The sequence below is a fragment of the Lagopus muta genome, chromosome 17, assembly GCF_023343835.1.
Source record: "Lagopus muta isolate bLagMut1 chromosome 17, bLagMut1 primary, whole genome shotgun sequence".
NCBI lineage: Eukaryota > Metazoa > Chordata > Aves > Galliformes > Phasianidae > Lagopus > Lagopus muta.
The window spans coordinates 3,486,059-3,512,578 of NC_064449.1; the positions used below are offsets into that span (position 1 = coordinate 3,486,059).

The window sequence follows — 26,520 nt, forward strand, 5'->3', positions numbered from 1 at the left end:
TAATCACACCTTCATCTCTCTGGGTACATAAACTGCTGAGGTATCCAAGTCTGGCGGTGAGGCACAACCGCTGCCTGAAGATGAGCAAGAAGCAACCGGGTTCTTTCCTCATCAGGAACATATGTCTGATTTGACACCATTAGCCTTTAATGTTTTTAAACAGAACATCATTACCGAACCACCTGTCGCCACTTAATTACCTGCGTCTGATTACAAAGACGTCAAATAATCTGCTTTTTAGGTGCGAACCCCTTCGTTTGTATGGGCTTTCACCACGCGCCCTAGCGAAACCTCCGCGCTCGTTTCGACGGCTGGACAAAAACTTCCCGAGCGCGTTCTGCCGGGGGCTGCTATGAGGGCTCCGAATCCTCCCGGCCACGCCGAGACGAGCGCTGGGCGCTGCTCCGTAGCGCCGGCACCTCCCGCAGCCCCGCTCCGACCGGCGGAGAGCCGAGGCGGGGCTCCGGGCCCCCCTCTCTCCCCGCGCTTCCCGATGGCTGCGGGGCAGCGCCCGCGGGGCTCCCCTCCCGGTGCGGGGCGCCGCGCTCCTCCCCGGGGCCACGGGGGATCCTCCGGGGCCGGGCCTCCACCGCGCACCGCGGGACGCCGCCTCCCCGCTCCCGGCCCGCGATGCCGCGGCGACGCTCCGGGGGCGGCGGCGGCTCCCTCCCGCCACGCGCCGGGGGGCCGCGGCCCCGCGGCCCCCTCCCCGCCGGGCCCTGCCCGCCCGCCGCGCCGCGGGAGCGCCGCCCGCCTCCTCCCGCACCCCCTCGGCGGCTCCGCGGCGCCGCTTCGCGCCCGGCCCGAGCCGGCCCCGGCGGGGGGAGGCCCCGGCTCACCTGGCGGCGGTGCGGGGGGAGCCCCGGCGGGGGACGGTGCCTGCCAGCCCCCGCCGGAGCGCCCCTTCCGCGGCCTTTGTCTGCGCTGTCACATGGGCCGCGGTGCGGGATTTAAGCGGGGCTCCGCAGGACATGCCGTGAGCGGCGCGCCGCAGCCCTGCCCGCAGCGGCAGCGCTCCGCCCGGCCGGGGATGCGGCTCTAGCGGCCCCGCGATGAGCGGCTCCTCCATGGCGAAGAGCGAGTCCCGCACTTCGCTGCTGAAGGCGGCGGGGAGCGGGAGGGCGGCGGGCGCCCAGCCCCGACCCCAGCCCCGCGGCGGCCGTGCCCGGGACGGCAGAGGACGAGGCGGGCAGGCGGGCGGGGAGTCGAGCCGGGAGGCGCTCCCCGGGGAGCCCAGTGCCCGCAGGCCGCTCTGCCACCCGGGCGCCCGCGAGGACGGAGCGAGGGGCGCGGGGAAGCTGTCACATGGACGGGGGGAGAGCCAGCCGGAGCCCGCGGAAGGAGGTCCAAGGAGAGGAGGCAGCGGCAAGGAAGCGGCGCGGCCAGCCCGGCACCACCACCATCCCCCGCCGCACGGCAACCACGGTCACCCCCAGGACCAGCAGCAGCTCTCAGACAGGGATGGGGAGGAGGCGGAGGAGGACTTTTTCCTCAGTCACAGGCAGAGGTCCAGCAGAGAGTCCCTGAAGCTCTCAGAGGGCGCCTCGCCTCTGTCCAAATCCAGCAGCAAGTACTCCACCAAGTCCAGCGGCAGCGAGCGGTCGGTGGAAGCGGACCCCCTTTTCCACCAGCTGCACCCCATGCTCAGCTCGGTCTTCGGCCAGGTAAGGGGCGCGGAGCCCCCGCCGCCTCCGCCTTCTCCCCCTTCCTCCCTCCGTCCCTCCCTCCCCTCCGCGCCCCCGTCCCGCTGCCGGGCGCCGACCCCCGGGTTGCAGCCGCGCTGTAAATGCACCGCTTCCTGCCTCAGCGTCCCCGGAGCGGCTGGGGCGCTGCGGAGCGACCCCGGGGGAGCCCCGAGCTGCCCGCCGGGATAGCGCGCTCCGACCGCCGCGGGGCACGGCCGCGACCCGAGGGCGCTGTCGGTGGTGCTGGCGGGAGCCGTGCTTTGCCAACCGCCGGGGGAAAAAGTTGCGGCTCTGCCTGGTGAGGGTGAGAGTCGGGGAAGCGATTTTTTTTTTTCCTTTTTTTTTTTTTTTTCCTCCAAAAAAAGATATTTACTTATTAGATTCTATCTCTCTGGCTCCCCGCCTTGCTTTGCTGTATTTGTTTACATCTCCTTATGGTACATTTCTGTACAATCAGCGTATGAATCATTTCTGATGGCAGAAGCTGTCAGGAGAAGGTAGTGGGGAGGATGACAAAAAAATCCTGACCCAATTCCGAAGCCTTCCCAATCACTATGTTAGGATGGAACAGATGCTTTCGGTGTTTGCGAGCGCTTTCGGCACAAAGCTGTCATTTTTAGCTGCCTCTGGTAGTGGAATTACCCGGCAGGGCTACTACCCTTTAAAAATGAAAAGGCAGAGGGAAACTGGCTTGAAATTTTCTTTTAGAGCCGTTTAGGGATGTTACCGGGAGATGTAATCTCCAGGAAGATTAATGTAACTGCAATCTCCCAGGAGCACAATTATAGGTATAAGCCAGCAGCCTGGGTGGCAGCTCTGGAAGTGATCGATTAAGCCAGAATTAGGATTTGTGGGTTTCCTTCTCGTTGTCGTGTGTTTTATTTTATTTATTTATTTATTTTAAAGTGGATTTGGGAGGCTTTTCAGAATGCCCTTTCAAATCGAGATTATGGAGAGAACGAGGAGAATCTTTATGATTTAAGGGAAGGACGTGACACACCTCTCCCTGCTCAGTCTGCTGTCAGGACGTGTTGTCTACTTCTGTTCATCTTGACTTCTCCAGAGGAAAATCAAACCTCAGCTGTTCTCAGCAGCTCTGCATCCTCACTAACAGTCTGCTGTGTATGAGAGTTACAATTGTGTTTACTCAGAACGAGACGGAGATGTAGCAGAAATAGATGAACATTCTGTAGCAGCAATAAGAAGGGCCTCGTGAGTGCTGTGGTGCCCAGCTGGGTCACAGCAAATGGTACTGTTTGAAAATCTGGGGGCTCAGAAATCCATGGGCTCAGCGCTGCCTCATAGTTCCGAGGAACGTGAAGATGCATCCGAGAACAGATTTGAAGTCTGAGGAGCTGTTTGTCCCCAGAGTGCCAGGAACACCGACAGACCCAGCTCAGGGCTCCTCCCCACAGTCCTTTCCTGAACAGCAGCTTTTTACCTGCATTGCTGCTTGCATTCCAGTGCCAGGAGACACTTCTGAGCACCATAAACTTAGCAAAATTTAATTCTGGCCTCAAACGGTGCAACTTACAGAAAAGAGACAGATTCTGGCTTTTGGTTTTCCACTCTCTACATAGCAACAGCGCTGAGAAACAATCAGCAGCACCTTCATTTGTGAGCGTAATATTATTTATTCCCATTCTCCCCTGTATTCATCTCTCACTTTCTTTGAAGTAACTGTGAGAAAGCAACCATCTAGTGGGGGATTTAGGAGTGGGATGCAGTAGGGCTGTTCAGGGATTTGTGTATAGAGGCAGGGGAGCTGCAATATGGGATGTGCAAAGAGCTGTATACTGGAAGAGAGATGTGAAGATTTTTTTTGCAGTGGTATCGAATCCTCAGCTGAATAAAAGCTGTAGGATCAGAACTGGAAAATTCTGTCGTGGAAATGAATGGTGGAGATGTTGTTGTTGCGAGTGGACAAATAACTGCTGTGCATTGTGTAGAAGTGTGAGGGATATCTCAGGGCACAGAAGGACTCCCACCTGCAGAGCCCTGGTTGGAGCCGGGGCTGAGCTGTGGTCACAAGCACAGAAGTGCCCCGGACTGCAGCATGAGGCTGCAGGTGCTGTAACAGCAGCCTGCTTCGTGATGCAATTAGAAGAGAGCAAGAGCTCAGAAGACGATTCATTTAATCCAAAAACTTCTTTCCAGCCCACACAGCCCACTGTGCAACAGTTAAAACAGTAATTTTGCAGTACATATAAGGAGGGAAGCACAGCGATGCACGTCTGCAGCTGTGATCCAGCAGCACTGGCATGTCTTGTCCCAGCTCTACAGATGTGGAACACCATCCTTGTTCCAGCATGGTGCAGATGCAGGCACCACAGAGGTACAATCAGATCTGCAGAAGACATTGCAGGGATGACTTCACAGAGGATGTCATTGCAGTAAGAGCAAAAAGGAGCAGTCTGGAACCACAGGATTTTGTCTGAGGGAGACAGATTTGTAACTGTGCAGGAAAAAGACAGAGGGAAGGCAGAAGTGCCATGTTTACATAACTGGCACAGCAATATAGTGCACTGTGGGCGTGTACTCCAGGAGAATGCTAAGATACAGCCAGGATACAGGATGCGGTGCTATTTTATTAATTGGGCTCATGCGATATCGGTGCAGGGATGTCGTAATATCATAAGACAGTCATACTCATTTAGGGCATCCCAGCGTTACACAAATTAACAAACACAGGGGCATGTGATGATGTATTAATATAAGCCAGGATGTCGTCTTAGCCTGATGAAACGTTCCCCCGCCGGCTCGGAGAGGCAGCAGCAGCAGCAAAGCTGTGGAGTTTGCAGCAGGTGAGCGTGCGATGCTGCACAGCACCGAGCAGAGGAACACAGCACTGACAGCACAGCAGCGTGGTAATGTGATCCTGTGCAGAAGAGAGATGTGATACTGGTGCCATGCGGCAGGAGTTTGGCAGTGCACGGACGTGGTGACAGTGTGGTGTTGTAGCTTGACAGAAGAGTTTAGCGGTCTAATGAAGCAGTAATACAATGTTCCAGATGGGAGCTGTTCTGTATGGCGGTGATCACTTTTGGCTTGATATTAGCAAAGGGTTGTGCCAGCCTCACACCACCGTCCCATTGCAGCAGAACGCAGCAAGGGTGGTGTTATTACCGTGCTGCCCTTCTGGTAGCACGGCCGTGAGTTAGCACAGGGACATCGCCACCAAGAGACACAGTGACACGACACAGCGTGCCATGTGAGTACAGGCTGGTTGTGCCTCACGTGTGGCAGTGGGACAGCAGTGGTTGCTCAGTCCAGCAGTGAGAGCGAGGCAGTGACTCAATGATGTGGCTGGAGGGAGATCCCTGTGATCATGCAGCAAAATGGGATAGTGGCACGAGAAGGAGTGTGGGGAGGGAGATAATTCCATTTTGGCCTGTAGCAGGAGGATGTCGGGGTCCAGGCAGTAAGGGAGAGTCATGTAGCAATAAGCACGCTGTCACTTCTGACACAGTCCTACAGAGCAGCCACAGGATGCGGTTTTGCAGCAGCACGATACCGAGTGGCAGCACGCCCCTAACAACAGGGAGCAGCAATACCTCATCTGCAGCCACAGCAGTGAGGGGCAGCCCGGCTGCAGGACGGCGTTACTGATGTGACAGCAGCAGTTTGAGCAGCGCAGGGGCTGGGAGGGCAGTGCAGGGGCAGCAGGACTGCGATGCAACAGTTCTGTGGCAGCACTCACAGGGCAGCAGCGACGCGGCAGCAGCACCTACAGGGCAGCAATATTTTGGCACTTGGGCTCAATGGTGCAGGTACTGCGGCACAGGAATGCAGTGGTTCTGTGCTCCTCCTGTGCCCTACGGTTGGCCTCGCCAGCACCCTTAAGAGAGCTTTTTTTGGCCCTTCCTATGCAATATTAACCTGCAAGCGATCCTGCCATGTGAGACCTGACTAGCTTCAGAGCTCTTTAGCTTTCACACCCTGTCTGCCTGTTAAATTTTTCAGTGAAGTGATTCTCCAACAGTTTTCTGTCAATTGCTTCTGGTAGCATGGGGAGCAGAGGGGTCAAATAATGCCACGGGGAATCATTAAATATTTAGGGACTTCTGCTGTTAGCACTGTGGCCAAAGGGGCTTTTGTATCTCTATTTGTACAGGCAGTTAAAAGCCACTCCTGTCTGCACCACCTCCCATTCCTCTTACGATGTCAGTGTCCATTAAAGTAGGGAAGGCATCTTTGTGCATCTCTCAAATCATTTTTATGTTCTTGCCCTGCTTGATCTTTCTTTACTCATGGGCTTTAGTTAATCCTAACGGGTCTTAATGGACCTAGGAGCTAACCAGCATGATGGAAGTGGCCGTTTTGGGCCAGGATTTGTGCCCACATGGGGGGGGAAGCAGGAGAAAGGCACATTCTCTGAACCACATGGGAGTGGATCAGGAGAATGCACCTTGTCCAGCCTTGCTGGTTGACCTTGATCCCTCAAATGGCTCCAGCTTCATTTGATTCCAATGAGAGTTTTGCTGCATCAGGACCGAGCGTGGAACTCAGCCAGCAGAGAGCCCTGGGAGTCTCTTGCTGCTGAGGGGAGTGGCATTACTGGCCTTGTGATGGAAACTTAACAGCTGCCCCCAGGTATGAGCAAGGCAGGCTGCTGTGTGCTGGGCCAGCACTGGGAAATATGGGATGATTCACTGTGGGATAGCAGAGGTGGAAGTGAAATGGTCTGCAGGTTCTTGTATGCTGTGCTCCACCGTACTGCATGGCAAGTGCAGCAGTGATGTGACAAGGCTCATGGCAAACTAAGGGCAGCTTCTCATAGCTGTTCATTTACAATGTTAAATCAATGGAGTAATTTGGAATGATTTTTTTTTTCCTGTGGTTCAAACAGACTGGCAACCACAGTGATGCTGACCCGACTGTGTAACCTTTGCTTACTGATACTGAACTGGGGTGTGCAGGTTAGAAGCGACAAAATCCAGAAGAAACACCACGTTCCCTTCCCCTGCTTCCCTTCCTTTTTTTCAGGCACCTCTGAGAGCTCAGAGACAACCCCAGCCATGTCCTCAAGGTGCTCTGCCCCATCCTGCTATGCCCCATGTTCTTGCTGTGCTCCCACTCTTTGTGTGGGATGCACTCTGCCAGCCAGGCTCTTGCCTTTGGGAGCCCCTTCCCTGGTGCTGGGGTCCTGGGCCTGGCCATGCAGGTGTGCTGGAGCAGGATGGAGCCCTGTGGCTCCGTGCTCCCAGTGGGGAATGGCACGTCCTGCTGAGCAGCAGGCAGCTGTTTGCAGTGCTCCGGGCGCCCGCATACATCTCATACAGCTTCTGTGCTTCCTGCCCTGCATGTGCTGGCACAGCCCGTGTCTGTGCATGTAAGATGACATAAAGAGCCTTTGTATAAATGTCCCGTCTGTACCAACAGTCTGTATGCATGCAGCTGCTGATAAATGTGTGTGACCATACAAGCACTCTGTGCATACATATGTTCCTGTGCTTAAAACCAACCAGAGCACATCTCTGCCTGCTGATAGCCAACATACCTGGCAAGGTACGTCTCACACGTTTTCCATAGTGATGGACACGGACACAGAAGAACACTGATCTGTGTCAGCACGTCCACTCAGCTCCCCACTTGCTCAACTTGGAGAGGAACTTGTCACATTCATTGCTTCTAAAAAGCTGGAGGGATGGGAGCCAGCCATGGGGAATCACTGAAGGGCAGTGCTGCCTGCTTGCAGTGGATCTGCCAGTAAACATTAATCTTTGTCAGTGATTTACTTTTTTAAACAAATGTATTTTAAAAGGATATGGAAAGGCATCAAAATAAAACCAAGCTAAAGGAACCTTCATTAAATATTAAATTCATGAAATATACAGCAGCATGAGCTAATGCACCGAAAGCACAGCCCTCTGGTTGGATTCAGCTTATCTTTTGAGAGACTAAAATCTTTCAATAATGAATTAACCATCATTTAAATTAGTCCACTGTGCATTCCACCGATCTATAGCGCCTTGATTTTTGTTTGATGCAGTGCTGGGTTTGAACAAAGTGTTGGGAAAGAATTGCTTTAGATGGAGTGAATGGGCTGCAGGTTTGGCAGCTGTGTTAGCTGTGGCTCGTTCTAGCATTGCAGCTTCAGTAGCTGGTTTTCCCCAGTGAGTCCATGTGTGGTATAGTGGTATTGATTTCCAATAACAAGGAGCTGTATGATATGCATCCAGTAAAAGATGCTTAGCCAACTTTGGGTTCCCTTTTTAATAATCCTCTGACATTCCTGTGACCTTAGAGAGCAACGGCAGTGCCCATGAACTCGAGTAATCCTCCAGTTTCAGTCGAATGCCCCTCTTAGAAATATGGACAAACAGTGGTCATGGCTTCTGTAGTCGTGTTTCACTTTTTTAGTAGTTCTCTGCACCAGCACAAGACCACAAGCTCAATACTATGTATAAATTAAGTCATTAACAATATTCTAATCTCTATTCTATCCATTCCTCCCTTAGAGTACTTTGCACCTTGCATCTTTGGAAAGAATATATAGCATTGCTTCATCCCACACAGATGAAATAAACTCTCTGCTCTTGGAAGGAAGCAGGCAACCATGTAACTTTGTGAGGCATCATGTCACAACAGTCGAAGGCAGGAGGCAGAAAACCGCCAACAGCCCCACTGTGCTCTGCTGAAATAACACCGAAGGATTTTAGGTGGTTTGTGACCAGCTGCATTTAAACCTAGCCAGAGGTCTTCTACTGGGATACGCAGTTTGATCCTTCCAAAGGTGCTGTCAGATCCTTGCTTAGAATAGAAGTGAGACAGACCTCCGTCTCTCCCGTGTCTCTACGGGTTTGGTTTGCAGTGTTTGGTTAGTATGGATTGCCAGGGCTCTGCTCCTCTGATAACCAGCCGTGCTTCCGCAGCACCTCAGCGTGCCAGTCCCATACTGACCACTCCTGTCCCCTCTTCCTTTGAAAGAGGTAAAGGATCCAGGGCACAATTGGCTGCTTCTGCAGCAGTCCCAGACAGAGAGTGATTCACAGTTCTCCTATTCCTGAGCAAAGGAAAGGGACCGCATAAGGTTTGTTTTAAACCATCCTTGTACTGAATATACATGGCAAACTGTTATAGCAACTTCTGGGCTGTCAAGCTTGTACTTGTCTTTTTGTAGCCCATTGAAAAGCAAAAAATAGCTGCAACACACTGTGCTCTGACCAGCACATCTTCTGTGCAGGGACTTGGAAGGTGGGTTAGTGCAAAATACGTGCGTCAGGTCTGCATGGAAGGTGTCAGGAGTTTGGCACACTCTCATTTCTTTTAATCTAACGTGGGACAGAGCTAGCTAATTACAGACAAAGCTGCTCTCGACAGAAGCTGACAGTCCAGGGTTTGTTACCTTGAGAGGGATGGAAAACATTCTTGCTCTTTTTAATAACCCTTCTGTTGTTTGTGATTGAATATGATCCAATTGCTCTAATGGAGGAGAATATTATGCACAGCATGAGTCAGCAACGCTTTCCTTCTGGAACAGCTGACAGCAAAGAAAGTTCCCAAACTCTCTGCAGAAATATTCCTCCCCCCGGATGAGGATATGGGCTGCATCTGCCAGTACCTGCGGGTGCTGCCTTTTGAGATGGACCTGTGCTTAAGGTTCATTCGAGGTTAGAAGTCAAATTCAGTATGCAGCAGAAGCACTTGGGAGCTTGGTGCAGACAGAATGGAAGCCAGTCACAGAAGTTTGGAATTCCAGTGGCTGGGAGCTTTGAAGCAGGGTTTGTGGCAGCACTGGCAAGAGAAAGATGTTGACACATCCAAATGCTATGGCACATTTCAGGTCATCCAATAAACAAGAGTGGGTTGGTTCTTGTAAAATACAGATCTGTAACTATCAAGTGAATCTCCTCAGAGATCACCCCTTCCCACTTAGTGAGATTGCCCTTTGCACTGTTTTTGTGTTGTGACACAAGCAACAACCTGATCTAGTATTCCAGCAAGTGAAAGTCATGAACTGAAACAAGTCTTCCTGTACAAATCTGTGCTTCCATTGGAGAGATTTGCCAAGCAAAGTTGCAGTCTGATGAGCAGTCCCATTTTTGAACTGATTTTTGTTCGTTGTTGTAGCAGTCAGGTATCTGCTATCACTGGATAAAGTCTCTGACAGCTACCAAGTGATAAACCATGGTGGGATCCAACATTTTCCTACGGAAAGAGTATTTGTACCAGTGGGACCAGCCTGAAGTATAGCACTACTGCTTTTTAAAGAATTCAAAGACACTAAACCACCCAGATCACTCCCTGTTCAGTGCCAAGACATCCATCCTCCTCCATGCTCTGTGCTAAGGTCAGTCAGCGTGCCAAACTCTTCCTGCTCGTAAGCTGAAAGCTCACTTAGTGCCAAAATACATCCACAGAGGTTTCTGCTCTTCTTGTGGTCTTTGGAGGAAAGAGAGGAATTCAGGCACATAGACAGGTCCTGCATTTCACAAAGTTCCTACTGATTTTTAGAAAGTTTACAACAGGGCCCCAGACCATAAAAGAACAGTGTGATTGCCACAAAGAACAGTGTGGGAAAGCCAGTATACATGCATGTGCAGCCCTCCCACACGCACCCTGACTACCCCAGATATAGGCATGCCCACAGATCAGCACCTACACACAAATGCTTTTGACACACTTATTCTCAGCATCCTGTTCTCTTACAGCAGCCTGAGTTGGAGGAAGGGAGAAAATATGTTCCTTCTAACCTAATCTTCTAATGACCTTTCTGCTAACCCCACTTTCCTGCATATCTCTAGGCTGCTGTGGTGGTGATGGGAACAAGATTCCAATGATTTTCCTCCAAAAAAACTCAGCAGGGTCATCTGTTAGATTGTGATGTGCTGCCCAGTTTTCTGAAGAGATTCAGGGTAAATAAGAAGATAAGAAAATTGTTTACGATGGTATCTCTCAGGCCCCTTGTGGCTCTGCCAGAGTTCTTGCAGAGTCAAAGGACTGTGAATATGTGATTCGATGCAAATGGGCTCCCATCACCTCTTCCCTTCCTGGACCATGAGCAACCTTCCAAACCTGGTGGGTGATTTCTGCACCCTCTTTGCTTTGCATTTCCTGTAACTGCCTGCATCTGCAGGGAAGAAAAGTAGGAGAGCAGGCAGCTGAAGTAATTTTCTGTTAGCTGGTTCATAATGCTTTGGTACAAGCTAATGCTTATGAGGTGACCATCTCAACTTTTGTTGAGAGGCACTTACTGTACGACACGCTTAGCCTTTCATTGCTATCCCCAGCAATGTGGGGCTGCTGTGGATTCTCCTGGTTCCTTTGCTCAGCTCCCTTGCTCCAGGAGGAAGAGGAAAGGGGCAGTTCTCGATTGCAGGGCATTCCTGGCTTCTGCTGCCTGTCACAGGGAGATTCATTCTTGGCAGTGAGGCAATGCTCTCTTCTCTCTCTGGAATTGGAGTCATTTGTCTTGGGCAGGGGCTCAGGCGCCTTGCCTGCTGTGTGGCAGCTCCTGCTCAAGGGAGACACACACTTCATCAATAAACAAGGAGCCTGGAGAATGGTTCCAAGTGGCAGAGGACATTATTATTGACTGGCACACTGACTGAGGGTAGGTCAACCTTCTATTAGCTGCTTTAAGAGGGGAAAGAGAAAAGGAACTGAAGATAGCAGCCCTGAGAGGAGCTGGGAGTTTCAGCATCCTCCTGCACTGTCTCCTGCTGCAAGTGCCCAGGGCTGGCACAGCCCATGAGGAGTGACTGTGCATTTCCCTCGTGTCAGGGATCTTCCAGCCCTGACAAGAGGTGGCGGGGCCAGCTTGCTTTGTGGGGGTGTGCTCTGATGTGGAGATTTGCAGACCAGAGCTTCCCCACCCCCTTTGTCCCTCTCTCTCTGCTTGCCCTGCACACAATGGGTGTCTTCCAGTCTGACTTTGAAGGGCCTGGGGGCCTTTGGGCACCTCCTCCCCAGTCATGCAGTGATGAATACCCTGAGGGAACTGTTCCTCTTCTTTCCCTCTTGGGAGGAGGCTAATGCATGAAGAGTAAGAAGCTCTGTCCCACATTGCTGTGCACTTCTGGCTGTGACTGGAACTGGACAAGCTGTTGGCTCTTGTCGTAGTTGCATTCCTAAACTAATCTCACATGGAAGAAGCCTCTAAACTCTAAAACAACTGTTGGTGCACTTTACAGTCATACTTAATTTGCCACAGCACCATCAGAATGGAAGCAGAATAAGCCCTGCTTTGTCATGACATTGATAGCTCATCCTTCTCTCTCCTAGAGCCTTACAGCTGTTGGGAGAGTGAGTGGCTTCTGCACAAAAAAAGCACTGTTAAAGTGCTCAGTCCATGGGTTGGTCTTTGCAGAACCTTTTGTTTGGAACTATGCTTGCAAAGGAAGTTGTGACATTTTTCAGCTGAACATCTGAGCATCCAACAAGGCTGCTGCAGAGACAAGCGATAGGATCATTGCCAGCCTTCTTGAAGGAGGAAATTCTTCATGGCATTACATGTGGAGCTGCGACCTCAGTGGCTTCACGGCTAAGGATGCATTCGCTGTCCTGTTCAGGTCCTGTTCAGGTGATGGTGAGTTTTTTGTTGCAATTTAAACCCCCTTTTGGACTGAATGCTCCAATGCTCAGCCTGAGAACAAAGGAAAAGGTATGGGGGACTCATCCCTTTTCTTTCAGAAAATATTCTGTTGTCAAACAGGTTTAAAGCCCAGATTCAGAGCTAGTTCTAGGTTTGGGAGCTCCTTATTTATCCCAGGAGTGAGGTGTTTGGAAATAGAATGAATGGATCCGATGTCCAAAATCTTTGCTTCACATCACCCGGCCTGGGGCCGTTCAGATTTCTGGTTCAGGTATGAGCTCATCTATGGTAGGTGCAGGAAGACCTGTGGTTGCTTTCTACTTGCAGAAAGCTGGAAAAACTTTACCATAAGACTGGCTCAAGATCTCTCCCTTGTGGTTAAAAATTACTGTCCTGGGGCTGAGAGCACCGTAGGATCCCGGACTGCTGCCTCCCGGCTTGCTTCCACTGTGGCAGGAAAAGATTGAGGGACTTGTGGGTCTGCTGGTCTTTATAAGCTGAAACAGGTCCCACCCAGCTAAATGGTCCATTTCTGCTCCAAAACGAGCTCTGCACTCTGCTCCAAGCCCCTAAGTGGATTGCCTTCTGGCCAGCCTAGCTCTCCGGTGATTGAAAAGCCGAGAGGAGTCAGAAGGGGGGTGGGGAGCGTTGCGGTGTTAGAGGCTGTGTGTACCCAAACTAGCTGGATTCGCTGAACTCATCACCGAAATCGCTTCTTGCAGTGCCTCTCTGTTTTAATTCTGCCTGAATCAGCCCTCTCCCATGAGTGAAACAATCTTGCCTGCAGATTGAGGGGGGTGGGAGGGATTTGAACATTAATCTGATGTAGATTATACATCCGCCTCCCTCTCTCCCCTTCTCACTCTCTCTCCCTCTCTCTCCCTCTTTCTGTCTGTTTCTCTCCCCTCCCTCTCCTTCCTGCTTCATCTCTTCAAGAAAGTGAACATAAAGTAAAAGCACGGAGAGAGAGAGGCAGAGAGAGAAAAAGCTCCCTGAAGAGGGAAGCCCCAGCAGCCAGTAGCTGTTTGGATTTGCCTTGCGCTGCCTTTCTTGCTTTGCTCCCAAGGAATACCTTTAATGGGATCATTTGCTTCAGTTCCTTTATAACCAAGTCCACCGGAAAGGCAGACTCAACATATTATGGGCAACTGTGTGAAGTCTCCACTGAGAAACCTCTCGAAAAAGGTATGTTCCCCGAATCAAAGTGCATTGTGCGTTTCCACCCCCACTTCTTGGGATGGGTGACGTCGTGGGCAGATGGGAAAGGGAGGTGGGAGAGACACGAGGATGTGTACAAAGGGTTCAGATCTCTGCAGGAGTCTTTTCTGTAAGAGCTGCACGTGCAGGTGCAGCCACTAGAGCCTGGGATGCCACTACGTGAGTGTAAATCAGAGTGTGCACATGCATGCACGTGAGTAGGTGTGTGCCCCACTCCGTGGCTGTGCAGCTGACCACTGCTGTGTGTGCAGGTTTGTCCCTGCTGATGTGCACGACACACTGGCGTGCACTGTCAGTGCATCTCAGTGTATGTGTAACCCTGTCAGTTTGTGTACGTGTGCTTCAACCAAGAGGTGTCTGCATGTGTCTGGTTGTGTGTGTCGTTTCTCCTGGGACATACATTCATGGACATGTGAATGGGTGTGTGTTCATATGTACTCCTGTTGGGACATAGCACAAATCAGCACGATTAATGAGCATATCTGTATGCGTGTGTCCTTTATGTCTCTACATACTCACTCAGAGGTGTGTGAGCAGGTGGCAGTGTTTGTTGTGTGTGTGCACGTGGGGAAGGTGTGTGACACACCTATCCCTGCTTGTATGGCTGTGTGTGCCTGTCTCATAGTGCATGTCCTCACAGAAGTCTGTCTGTAGGCAGGCATATGTTTTTATGTGTATCCATCTTTCCATACGCACGTATTTCTGGTATGCATTTGGGTACAGAAGCATGTTTTTCTGCAATCTGTCCATGCCTTAGAGGTATGGACAGAGGCATTAGCTGCATGTTCATGCGTTGTGTTGCACGTCAGTATGGCCCATGTGTGTGCTGCACTTCATATGCAAGCTGCCACATGTGCCTGTTAGGCTCAAGTCCACAAACTGCTCTGTGCTGAGGTTTTAAAATGGTCCCAGGATGAATTAGATTCAGGGATTATTCTGCTTTTAGGGACCAGACTGCAGTGAGAACAATTTGTCCTAGTGGTAGTTCTTGTCTGACTGCAGAAGGTGTTGCAGCACCGTGTACCTGTCAGCCACACAGCTCTTGCTTGGCATTGCTGAAAATGCAATAACTCAGCGAAAAGCTGGTTGATTCACTCATGAAGTTAGGCTAAGCATCTGAAATATTTAAATGAAGAGCTACATCTGCAGAGACCTTGCTGGCAGCAAATGCCACTGCCCTCGGGATGCTGCATGCAGGAAACCTTGCAGTGAGCAGAGCACTTCTCTGCTAGGGAGGCCTAAGTTGTGCTTCTTCTTTGTGGGAGCACAGTTTACTTGTTAGCAGCTGTAAACAAGGTCAGTAATGATACAGCTGTGGCATGAAGGGACAGCTGGGATACATGAGGAGGGAGTTCATCAATGGGCAGTTTGATAGTGCCAAGACCAGCCCCTGGGTCAGGGTGACCTTCAGGAAGAGGCAGTAGGTGAGGCTTACCCAAATGCACATCTGAAAGAAGAGCACTTTGGCTGTTCCTAGGTTGCCTCCGACTTGCAATGAAAGGAGCTGGCTGCAGCTGTGCTCAACATGATCAAGGAAATTGCAATTAAAGTCTGAAGTGTGGCCAGGCTTCTTGAATCAAAATAGACTGAATAACTTATAAACTCTGTGTGATCAGTCTTTTAGGTAATTTATGCTTTCATTCCTAAAAGCTGCTTCAAATACTGCACTTTAGAAGTGCTATTGAGAAGGCCTGGGAAGGCAGGACTAAAGAGAGGAAGTTAAGAAGCTGAGTTAGAGAATTCTCAGACTTCAGCCCAGCCTCAGGAACTAATCCTGAGATATCCTGGGGGCTGTGCTGTCCTCCAGGCTGTAACACACGTGGTTATGTTGGATGCTTGGTAGGTCACTCATGCTGTACATCTTCATTTGGCCTTTTTGTTATCCTTGGCTTTTTTTCTCAGATTTTACCTGGGACAAACTCAGAGGGAAGGCAGTGAGGAAGATGAGGAGCTGGGCCCTGGGTGGTACACAGTTATATTGGGAAGAAGTAATCGTTCTCTGCCTGCTTCTCTCCTATGTCCTCACCCCACTCCTGTCTCCCTAAAGCTCCTTTGAATGTGAAGGTCCTGGGACCACAGCACTACTTTGCTGTTAAGCCTGAACCACCAGGCACAGCTTTCTCATTGCTCTGATCTTCGCCATGTGCTCCTGCCTCAGCGGGTGGAAACAGAGTTAAGATGATTAGGAGAATGGCTTAGGAATCTGAAGGCCTTTTGCTCATAATATCCATTCCTGAGGGAAAGTTGTTGGAGGGACATTACCTGCTCATACTTTTCTTGCACTTCACTGAAATGGCAACTGTAGATGATGTGTGTGTGAAAGCTGAGCTTGGGTAACTGGATTTATTCTCTTCAATATGTGACTTCAACCAGAAAGCTGGGGTCTCTTTCCAGGTGCTGGCTGGCCTGGTCAGGGACTCATCCTTGTCTGTTTGGTGATAATGTTCAGGCTTTCTGTCTCCCAGTGCTGGCAGGCAGCAGGCTTGCTTTCCCCAGGGACCCTGCTGGCCAGCCTGGTGCCTTTCTACCCTCAGTGGTGATGAAGAGGCACCTCTGGACCTGGTGCTCAGCAACGACCCTCTGGCATGCAGACCCTGTCCTTTCCTTGTATTTGCCTTGTTGTGCATGTTGCCTTCCCCCTCTAACAGGCAGCTGACATTGCTTTGCTCCCCTCTCACGGCTTTCCTCCTGGCTCTGCCTGGATAAAGGAATGTGGTAGAGGGAATGCTTTCAGGAGAAACCTGGGAGGCTGCTAGGCAGAGGGAATCCTGCGTGGAGCTGCCAGGCAGGGCAGGAGCCCCTGCAGGTGTCACACTAAGAGACCTGGCACTGGGTGTCTGGCCAGCTCTTCACTGCTCCTGGCAACTGCTTCATCAAACTGGCAATATTTACACACACAGGAAAATAATGGGACGATCATCCTTCAGTACTGCCGAGTGAATTGGCAGGAAGCTCAATTAACTGGAAGGGTCAGAAAACAAGGATTAGGTGCAGGCTATGGGGCCTTTGGTCTTTCATCTGTCTTCACTGGAATTAAAAGCAGAACTGATGTGGGCTATTTTAAGTGAGCCGTATTATTTGCAATACTGAACTGAAAAAATGTGCTAAGAATAAAAGCTGGTAATTTTTGAAATGACATTGTGCTGATGTCACGAAGCTATGCAGCTCAACACAGATGCCATGATATTTAGCTGAGCTGGTAATATGCCAGTTGTGGATGGATGCTCATCTTTTAGGTTTTTAAGCACAAGTGTCCTATGTGTCACACTGAATTGGAGACAGATTTTCACCTTTTCCATGACTGCAACGAAAATGCTTTTCTGCTTGATGATTTTCTTTCTTTGCAGCTTGCTTTTGTTTTGATGCTTAATATTCACATGACATTATACACCAGCAGATTGGTGTAAGACCATAAAAATGCAAACAATGAGCCATGTGTGCGAGGCAGCGGCACACGGTAGACACAGCAAATAGATACAATAGGTTTGGATAAGTGTGAGAGAGGTGTGTGTGTGTGTGTGTGTGTGAGATGCGTTAGCCTGAAAAAGCACCTCAGGCTTTAAGGAAAGGGTTAATGGAGGAGACAGTGACAATTGACAGCATCTCTGATCACCCCTGGGAACACTGGCTGTAAAAGTAGTCATTCCTGAAGAGGAATCTGATGTATGATTAATGTTTATTCTATAAAACCAAGGGTCCTGTGGGTTGTGCTGGCTTTTTATAGCTGCATGGGAATATCAGGATAAGATGTTTTTTGCAGAGCCAGGGAAATGCATTTCTATAAAAGGAAAGCAGTGCCTCCTTATAAAACCCAGTGCTGGATTCTGTTCTGGAGCCCCAGCTTAGCAGGACGTGCACTTATAAAATGTGCAAATGCAAACAGACAAAACTGTTGTGCTTGTGACTGCTCTACACTTGGAAATGTAAGCAACGAGAAGAGGTCAGTGCAGTAACTGCCTGAAACCTTGAGGATGTAACTAATTAGCACTGGAACAAGGAGTGTGAGCCCGCTGCTGGCAGAGCCACCTGATGCCCTAAAAGGCCTTTTGATAACACTGTATCGTGCGTGATGCTGGCTGATGAAACCTAAAGTGGAGCCAGAGCGTCTGGGGAGGCCCTGCCTCGCCTCCTGGGGAGGCCTTGGCCAACACAGCTCTGCCAGCAGCTCTGCCCAGGGCACGCGTCCCGTTGTGCCGGGCTGTGCTTGGCCTTCGCAGCTCACTTGAGGAATCATTAACTGTGGAGCCGGCAGTGGGAGCTCAGCCCTTTGGGCTCTCCCTGGGTAGATGTGAGAGTTGAGAGTTTGATGTCGTTTCAAAGCGAAATTCTCTCGGTCGGCTGTACTTCTGTCAGCTTTTGAAAGTGAACTGCTGGACTTAGTGCTTCTATACAGCCCATAATAGATCAGTGGGGGGGACGCAGCGTGGACCGGATGAAGGAAATTTAGCAATAATGGCTCTGCGAGGCGGTTCAGTAAATCTTCAGAGGAAAGGCTGGGTGAGACAGGGAGGTAACATCCTCTGTTGTGTTGTTTGCTTGCTGCTGGTTGGCTGGGAAGATCCGCCATGAGGAGAAGACGTGCTATAAGGCTGTCCAGACGAGCGAAGAGGGGCCGTCGGAGTACCAGGGTCCGCTCATGGTGCTGGCCCAGAACTGCGCCGTCATGCACAACCTGCTGGGGCCAGCATGCATCTTCCTGAGGAAGGGCTTCGCAGAAAACAGGCAGCCTGTACGTAAGTTACACCCTGCCGGGCGAGACATGCACTAAGCCACGTGGACCTGAGCCAGGGATGCGGGGCTGCCCGTGTGTCCCGTGTGCGTGGAGCTCTGTAACCCCCGGCCCTGGGCCTCCAGCATCCCGGCTCCAGCTCCAGCAAACGCAATCACGAGCAAATGTCTAACCTGAAGGATGTGCAAAGATAAACCTGTGCCTAAACACCAAGTCAGGGGGATTCTAAAAGCGCAGCTGTGAAAAATAGATCAAAGCCTGAACTCAAGCAGATGAAGTTCCATGGATTTAGGAGAAGAATTTAGGACCTCGGGTCTTATGCAATCAGATGGACTCCAGAGGAGTCCAGTATTCAAAGCTGTTGTTCCAGCAGGACGTCAACCTCACATTCCCAGAGGCTCAGATTAGCATTTAGGGCTAAATAGTCGCTTTCATGCAAATCAGGGCATCCATATTGGGAACAAGCTGTCCCACAGAGATGCCCGTATTTGTTACTGTTGCTGTCAGCTCACAGCAAGCATGCTAATACAAGCAGAAACGAGCATGCATCTGCCTCCTTGCAGAAGCCCAAATGTAGTCTCTCATACACTCTTATACGCAGCCTGACACTGCAGCATTCCCAGCCAAAGAAACCAAAGAACATCAGTCTGTCCTCATGTTGGTAAATAGTGCCAGACGGCCAAATGCTATTGCCTGTACACACAGATAGATAGCAAAAACACATCTATCCACTCCTATTTGTGACTGTGTTCATGTGTATCTGCACATAAACAATGAAAAAATACCTTTGTATATAAATTCAAATGTATGCATGTGGACATGTTAAATATACAGGGGCATGCACCTCAATATCACATCTTTTCAAGAAGTAACGTGTGGTTTTGCACATAAGGTTCGATTCTGACAACAATGTATTTAAAGACATGCACAAAGAAGCCTGATGAGTGGGGATGTGCAATGTTACACACCAATCCAGTGCATTTCATATTCTTCTGATAAAACAAAACTCACCCCAATTACCTGACAGAGCTTTCTTGCCCCTCTAGGAGATGCCTCCCACAGTTGCGCACTGACACAGTTATGTACAGCTGGAGGAGACATCCAGATCTTTATTTCCAAAACCTCATTTTCAACCGACAACCCAAAAAAGAGCTGCACTCAGTCATTATTGATCAAAGGGATTTTGTTCTTAATCTTCAACCACTAAGTGATCACATTCCTTAAGTCAGTTCATTGAAACACGAGGTGTGACAGTGTGACACCAGCGCACGGACAGAGCTGCCACTGCAGGAAACGGGCCCAGCTCCTCGCAGAAGGCTCAGGCTGACAGGTAGCCGTGCTCAGCCCTGCAAAGTCAGCGTACCCTAAGATATTTCCAAAATAGGATTAGCAATGTCTCTGCCCTGTTGTAGAATAAATGCATCTGATAAACAGCTTTATTTTTACTGACTCTCTAGACCAACTGGATTTACTGTGCATGGAACAGAAATAAATGAGAGTAAGACCATTATGTAAAATGGACTTTCTGAGGGTCACCTCTGCTCATGTCTAGGATCTAAACTCTGAACAGTTGTATTCCTCTTTCCATATGTTCTCCAAAAGCATTACAGTGATTCAGCCCATTTCTTCTCGAGCTATTTTCCTCCTTTATCTTTTTATTTTCTCAAATTCTTTTCTCAAATTTAAACCAGAAAACCTCTCCGTGACGTTAGTTCCCACTTGAGTCACATTTTTGGAGGGACGCAAACCCTCCTCCTCCTTTTGCATTCGCAGCCTGTGGCTCTGATGATAGAATCTGCATGTGCAAAGATATGCTTGGAGCCCTGCAAACGCGAATGCCTCGGTGCTTGGAATTAGAGCTGAAGCCCTCATTTCTGACACGTGTCGGTCATGTTGCTTGCAACGTGGTGAGTGGGGAGGAGGACAGGTTGTGATGCTGCGCTGGACGAAGGCCTGGGCCCGTCCTCAGGCACTCTCACAAGACAGCAGTTCTGCCACTGTTGGTACCACAGCTGCAGCTGCAGCACCCCGGGGAGCAATGTGTGTGAGCTCTTTGCAGCGAGGTGCACGCGGTGTCGGTGCTGCCCACAGCGGTTCTCATCTGCTGCTTTATCTGAGGCAGGAGGGCAATAAAGCCTCCTGCATCCGGTACGTGGGGGTCGGACTGCTTTATTGCTCGGTGTTAATGAAAGCAGAACAAATGGGATGACATGTTTGAAAATACCAGGTCTGTGAAGGATGAAGCTGCAGAGCCAGCATGCTCTGACTGCTCCATCCAGCGCAGAGATGCCTCTGGGAAGGTTATGAGTGGCAAGCTGGTCACTGCTCTGGCACAGCCCCTTTTGCATAGACGTAAACCAGCGTGTGTCCTAGTTTGCTGTGCACTCTGAGCAGCCGCCATTAGTTTCCAGAGGAGCCTGTGGTTACATAGCAAAGGATCACCCTTCTCAAACTGTTCAAGGGCACTGTCTCCAGGGACGTGCGGTGAGACTGCAGGACACCCGGAAGGCAAGGAGAAACTCCCCATGGCTGAGGGGAAGAGCCGAGAGTCAGACGACAAAAGAGATTGCTTTTCTGTGTTTCCAAATTCACTGATGTTTTGGATTTGCCTGGGAGCCATGAGAGGAATTAGAAAGGGCATTTAAACCAGAAAGCAGTGCACTTCCATGCTCGTCTCTTCTTCTTGATGCAGTGTTGGAATTTTCCTATACTTTTTTATATCCTCCCCCTTCTTCCAAGAAATTCAAATTGGATGTTGCAGTGTTTCCTGAACATGGTGAATCCTTGTCCTGTTTTGTTTGTAGATGACCTTGAGGATGTATATGTTGTGTGTCTGCCTGGTTCTTGTGTGAGGCTGGGGGGAAGGGGAGAGCTCCTGTCTTCCTGGGGTGACTGACTGCAGGAGATGGCGTGGGGGCATTGGCTGGAGGATTGCTCCTGGCTGTCCTTGTCCCGCTAGCAGGGCAGGGATCAGGCAGGGATCCAAGCAGACAGTGCTGTAGCTTCTGGTGGCAGGAGCATCTTCCAGCTATTTTGATCCGGCTGTTTCGACGGGAGCTGCAGTAGGAAGGAAATACAATCAGAGCTCTAGAGCAGCTGCAGGGCCAGTCTGTGCTCCAGGACTTGTGCTGGGGAATGACGCAAGGAGCCCTGTGATACTCACAGCACTGTCAGGTGGGGATGCCACATGCAGGGCTTATGCTGGCCCAGGTTTCTTCTGTTTGGGGGAATATCCTTCACAGCCCTGTGCAGCAGATGGGATGGAGAGGGGCTTCCACAGAAAAGCTAGGTAGATGGTATTAAACATGTCATCACCTTCTTGTTTCTTCTCTTGCTTTCTGGCTTGTCCCCAAAACTGTTTGCCCCAACAAGTGCTGTTCTGAAATTTTGTCTGAGGTAAGCAATTAAACGTAGTGTGTTCTGTTTTTGCAGGATAGAGAACTGCGTCCAGAAGAAATTGAAGGTAAAACTTGTCGCTCCTTCTGTGTCACCTTTCTCTCTGTCCAGTAAAAACATGCTGGCTGGCCGTTCCAGGTTGGCCCCCAGGGTGTAAAATAATTTGGGCAAATTGCTGGAATAATTCCTGGCAATCCTAGCAAAATAAATAATATGTAAAACTGCAACAGTGCTGACTGTAGAGGAATTTACAGGCAATGCAGCGTGAGGAGGATAAATGAGGAAAAGGGAGATTGGCTGTCAGAGAGCTGCTGTACACCCAACTCCCACAGGAAGTATTGAAGAGCATGACAAAGGGGTTTGGCTTTAAGGAAGCTCATCCTTGCAGTCAGGACTATAGAATATAGTGCATGGGTGAAAGATGGGAAAACTTACTACTTCCAGTTTCTTTTGGGAGTGCAGTTTAGGAGAGATCAGTCCGTGATACTTCAAAGCCTCTGCAGTCAAAGCGTGCCTTCTTGTAATGAAATCAGCAATATCAGCTCTATCAGCAATGCTGATAGAAGAGTTTAACGTTACTCCAGTCATTGCTTCTTCATAGGGATATCTGCTAGGAAATGTGTGTGTCTTGGAGAGTCAGGCCTCATAGAATGCTGCTTCTGGGGAGGTTTCTTGGAGAAAGTATTTCAGGCTGTCACTGACAATTTCATTCTTTTTGGATCCACTCCTGCAGAATTAAGAGAAGCCTTTAAGGAGTTTGATAAAGACAAGGATGGGTTTATTAACTGCAGGGACCTGGGGAACTGCATGCGAACCATGGGCTACATGCCTACTGAAATGGAGCTCATAGAACTCTCCCAGCAGATCAACATGAACTGTGAGTAATATCCACCCATCTGTACCTTCCTGTGGCTGCTGTGCCCTGCATTGCTGCTTTGGGCTGCTTCAGTCTCTTGTTGTTTCCATTCATTTTATTTTTTTCCCCCTTTCCCTCCCTTTTTTCATTCTCATGTTTTGCTCCCCATCATTTCTCTGTTCAGTTGTGATCCCAAGCACTTGATGTGCTGGGTTTTTTTGGTTTACTAAAAGAGAGGACTGTTTGGACTGTGTTTTGTGTGAGCAACACAAGGAGTAGCTGTCCACCATGCTTAAATCTTTCAGATGCCCTTGATTTGGACAGTCAGACATTAGTGTACATGTCATGGATGTCATCACACCAAAGCTGGTGTCAGATGGCATCATACTAAAGAAGGAGATGGGGAAGATGGAGATGCTTTGGTCACAATGGGTGGTGGATGGGCTGTTTGGTCTGCTCTGTTTGTGCATTGGCTGTGTGCCTGCAGATGGTCTGTGAGCTGTGCTGGTGGAGGCGAGGCAAAATGTTGCAGATCTGTCTGATGCACTGTGATTGTTTGTGCCCTTGTCTTTCACCACTGGTTTTTGTCACCACTTGTCTGTGGCAGTGTGGGATGTTACCCTTAGCCAGGTGGGAAAATGAATATTTCGTGCATGTTGTTTTTGACATAGACCTGTGTAGAAAAGAGAAGGGACCAGCAGTTGTAACATATACGACCATTCACACGTAAAGAACAGCTGATGGCTATAGCACTCAAGTGATTAGGAACTGCAGGGTGTTACTGCCAGCTTTCAGATAGAGGACAAACAAGAAAAAGGATAAATCTGATGAGTAAACAATTGGACATACATTAGCCACAGCTCATGGAGTAAGGCACTGCTGCATGGCACTGCCCGGGCCAGGCAGGAACATCGTGCTGTGCCTTTGCCGAATCCACTGGCACAGGTACAGCAGAGGGTTGCTATAAGCTGTAGTAGGATCAAGCCTTTAAATTCTTGGTGCATGATGCCATAAGGATGTGACAATCTGTGGCACCATAGGATGAAGTAGCTTGGGCTCATTCTACCTATCCTACAATCCAGGAAATACAAGACACTGTAAAAGTACCTGTGCTTTTCTTTCCACTGCCCTCCACCTTCCGTGCTCTGCTGCCGGCAGAACCAAGCCCTCTGGGGCATGCTGAAGTGCAAAGGGACTGCTCAGCTTGGCTAACAAACTGAGTTCTTATACACAATCTTTCATCTTATCCCAAGTGGGTGGCCATGTGGATTTTGAAGATTTTGTTGAGCTGATGGGACCAAAGCTGCTGGCAGAAACTGCAGACATGATTGGTGTAAAAGAGCTCCGTGATGCCTTCAGAGAGGTGAGTGCTTCTTACTGTGTGGCCCCAAGGTGAGTGACAGGAAACAGGAAAGAGAGAAGATCTGGGGGGAAGAAAAGAGGAGGAGAGAGCAGCAGAATGGAAGAATGAGAAAGAGCCAACCAGGCATGAAACAAGGGAGGAGCAGAGAACACTCAGATAAGGGAGCTCTTGAGGAAAGGAAGAGGAAAGCTGGTGCACACGTGGTAGTGATGAGAGGTTTTTGAGGAGAAAAGGCATACCGAATCCAGACCAAAAGGAACGTGAAGGAGGAAAAAGAGGGACACAAAAGGCATGCAGAAAAAGTAGGGCACTCAAGAGCAGGGCAATACAAAGTCCAACCCAACGCAAGATCCATTCTCCTTAACTGTATTTCCCCTGCTGGTATTTTTGCATGTACTTGCAGTTTGACACTAATGGTGATGGGGAGATCAGCACCAGTGAGCTGCGAGAAGCCATGAAGAAGCTTCTAGGGCAGCAGGTGGGTCATCGGGATATTGAAGAGATCATCCGGGACGTGGATCTGAATGGAGATGGGCGCGTTGACTTTGAAGGTGAGAAGGGACGAATGCTCCCTGTCCATCTGCTGTCGTGTGAGGCAGAGCTTCAGCTTGGAGGTGGAAGCAGAAAGGAAGATTTGCATGCTCTGAGTCCAGATATCTGAAGTACGGAGGAAAAAAAAGAAATAATTCCTTAGCTGAGTATTTGTCTGTGTATCCTTCTTGTGCTGCACTGCTATTTCAATCTGGTATCAGCAGTTCTAGCATAGGAAGAGATATGTCCTGTCACAGAGAAAGAGCTTCTGCTGCTCGTATGCAGTGCCAGACTTCATTTTAGGGGGCATTTTCTTCCCATTCAATCTATTGCAAGAGCTGTGAGGAGACTGGTGCAGGTTTGGAGATTGCATTGCACCCTTCATTTCCTCTCACTCACCTTACCGTCTGGTTTATAGAGATTTTGTTTCTGTACCTTTATCCCAGAAGTTGGTCACGTGCTAGTTGTGTCACTAGCACTGTTGACAGCTGATCCTCTAGATCACGTTTAATCCTAGAGAGAATTCATTTCTTCTCCCACTTCCCATGCCAGAAGGAGTTGGAATGAGTAAGATTGGTTATGGTGCTATCCTGGACATTAGGCATGGCACGAGTAATGTTAATAGAGCTCAGGGTTCCTGGTAAGGAAAGCAGTTGCTGTCATCAGACAATTAAGCATACACAAGAGTTGGAAGGCACAAGAACACGGCAGGCTGCTTGTTTTCCTAGTGCAGATGTTCTAATGCACTGATTACACGACAGTAGCTCTCCTTGTTCCCGGCAGCTGAATTATGTTAGACAGTTAAAATACATGAAATCCTAGTATCATTTTCTCAGTGAGTTACTGCTTTAGTTGTCAAAGGACAGCTCCATCAACAGAAAAAGGGAAGCCAAAGGGGTAATTTCCACTGCCCTCCTCTTTGTGGTTATTAATTTCCGGTCAGTTCAAGTGTAGAATGAAAACACATTTATATTTGATGGCATCTGCACTCGATTTTAACTCTTGTAATTGACTTCACAAGCTGCAGGGTGGTGAAGAAATAGATCCAGGATATCCTTCCAGTTAATCTGTATCTTCAAAAACAAGTAATCCATCAAAGCAAACTTTTCTATACAAATAAATACTGGTAACTACTAAAACATTAGTGCTCTCCAACACTGGGTCTCCTGCAAGTGGCAGGCTTAGCAGGCTTAGCAGGCTTGCTAAGAACTTGTGCTGTCATCCCAAGGCTACAAACCAGCCTGCTCTGAAATTACAGTGAAAGGAGGAAATATAAATATAAAAAAATAAAATTTGCAATAATTTGTTCCAGGGAGTTGGTTGTGCAAACAAGGCTGTGCTCTGGGAAGGATCAGAGGAAATGAACTGCCCTGCTGCGGGGATCATATTACCTTACCTAACACAAGGATTAAAGCCCGTTTTGTGTGAGCTCCTCAGGGCCAGCCATGGAATTGCACTAATTTATTGGCAGTGTGTGGAGCCCCAGTGTCCACTGGCTGCGTATCTCCATGGAATGAGAGCTGGGTTGGAGACCAGGGGTGTTTTCTGCTTCAGGGCTGTCTTTTCTTGTTGGTTGCAGAGTTTGTTCGCATGATGTCCCGCTGAAGAATATTCTCAGCTAAAGAAAAATCAGCACCTTAGAGAGGGCAGAAGAGGACCTAGATGGAGCATCTAGCCCCGATGTTCCCACAGGAAGGTTTATCGGCTGGCTGCAAACGGGACATTGCAAGATGACCTGCTGCTCCTCCCTCACGGTGGTCCCCATGCCCCTCCACCCTTTCACACTGTGAAAGACTTACAACTTCCTACAACTGGAACCATTCCTTTGAGATGATTGCAGGAAACTGCAGAGCCAGGACTTGCCATGATGCTTTCATGGGTTATTTGCAACTTTAGACTCCTCCTTCCCAGCTTTATTCTCCCACCAGTTGCTGCAAAGCAAGAGCAGGAGAAATCCTTTTGGCTTGGTGGATGAGAGCAAAGCCATTGGAACTGGTGGCAGCCTCAGGGCGTGCTCTGCACTTCTTGGTTTCCCTTGGTGAACCCTGTCTGTGTTTGCTGTCTATGCGTGTGTCTATCTGTGTGGAGTTATTTATGCTTCCTCAGCACAAATTTGCATCTCCCGTGGTTATGTTTACCAAAAGTAAATTCAAATACATGTCTTGTGGGGGGAAAGCGATAAATATGCACGCTGAAACGATGTGG

The 26,520-nt window shown here is 49.6% G+C and overlaps 1 protein-coding gene across 3 annotated transcripts; it reads left to right on the forward strand.

Annotated features, from left to right (window-relative positions):
* The first annotated feature begins 811 nt into the window (after positions 1-811).
* Positions 812-26,520, forward strand: CABP1 (calcium binding protein 1). Of its 3 annotated transcripts, XM_048964186.1 has the most exons (8): positions 1,566-1,664; positions 13,159-13,407; positions 17,999-18,169; positions 21,602-21,632; positions 22,299-22,442; positions 23,675-23,784; positions 24,188-24,335; positions 25,895-26,520. In XM_048964186.1, exons 2-8 carry the CDS (start codon positions 13,363-13,365, stop codon positions 25,918-25,920), a joined length of 675 nt encoding a protein of 224 aa, XP_048820143.1. In that variant the 5' UTR covers positions 1,566-1,664; positions 13,159-13,362; the 3' UTR covers positions 25,921-26,520. The 3 variants fall into 3 exon arrangements, with proteins under 3 accessions (XP_048820140.1, XP_048820141.1, XP_048820143.1); XM_048964184.1 differs by lacking the exon at positions 13,159-13,407 and having other exon boundaries at positions 1,019-1,664; XM_048964183.1 differs by lacking the exons at positions 13,159-13,407; positions 17,999-18,169 and having other exon boundaries at positions 812-1,664.

Excerpts from the sequence above, each read along its gene's own strand:
- CABP1 (XM_048964184.1), top strand. The coding sequence starts at position 1,053 with ATGAGCGGCTCCTCCATGGCGAAGAGCGAGTCCCGCACTTCGCTGCTG. Across the intron at positions 21,633-22,298 it reads GCGTCCAGAAGAAATTGAAG|AATTAAGAGAAGCCTTTAAG; the intron begins GTAAAACTTGTC and ends CCACTCCTGCAG. Across the intron at positions 22,443-23,674 it reads CCAGCAGATCAACATGAACT|TGGGTGGCCATGTGGATTTT; the intron begins GTGAGTAATATC and ends TCTTATCCCAAG.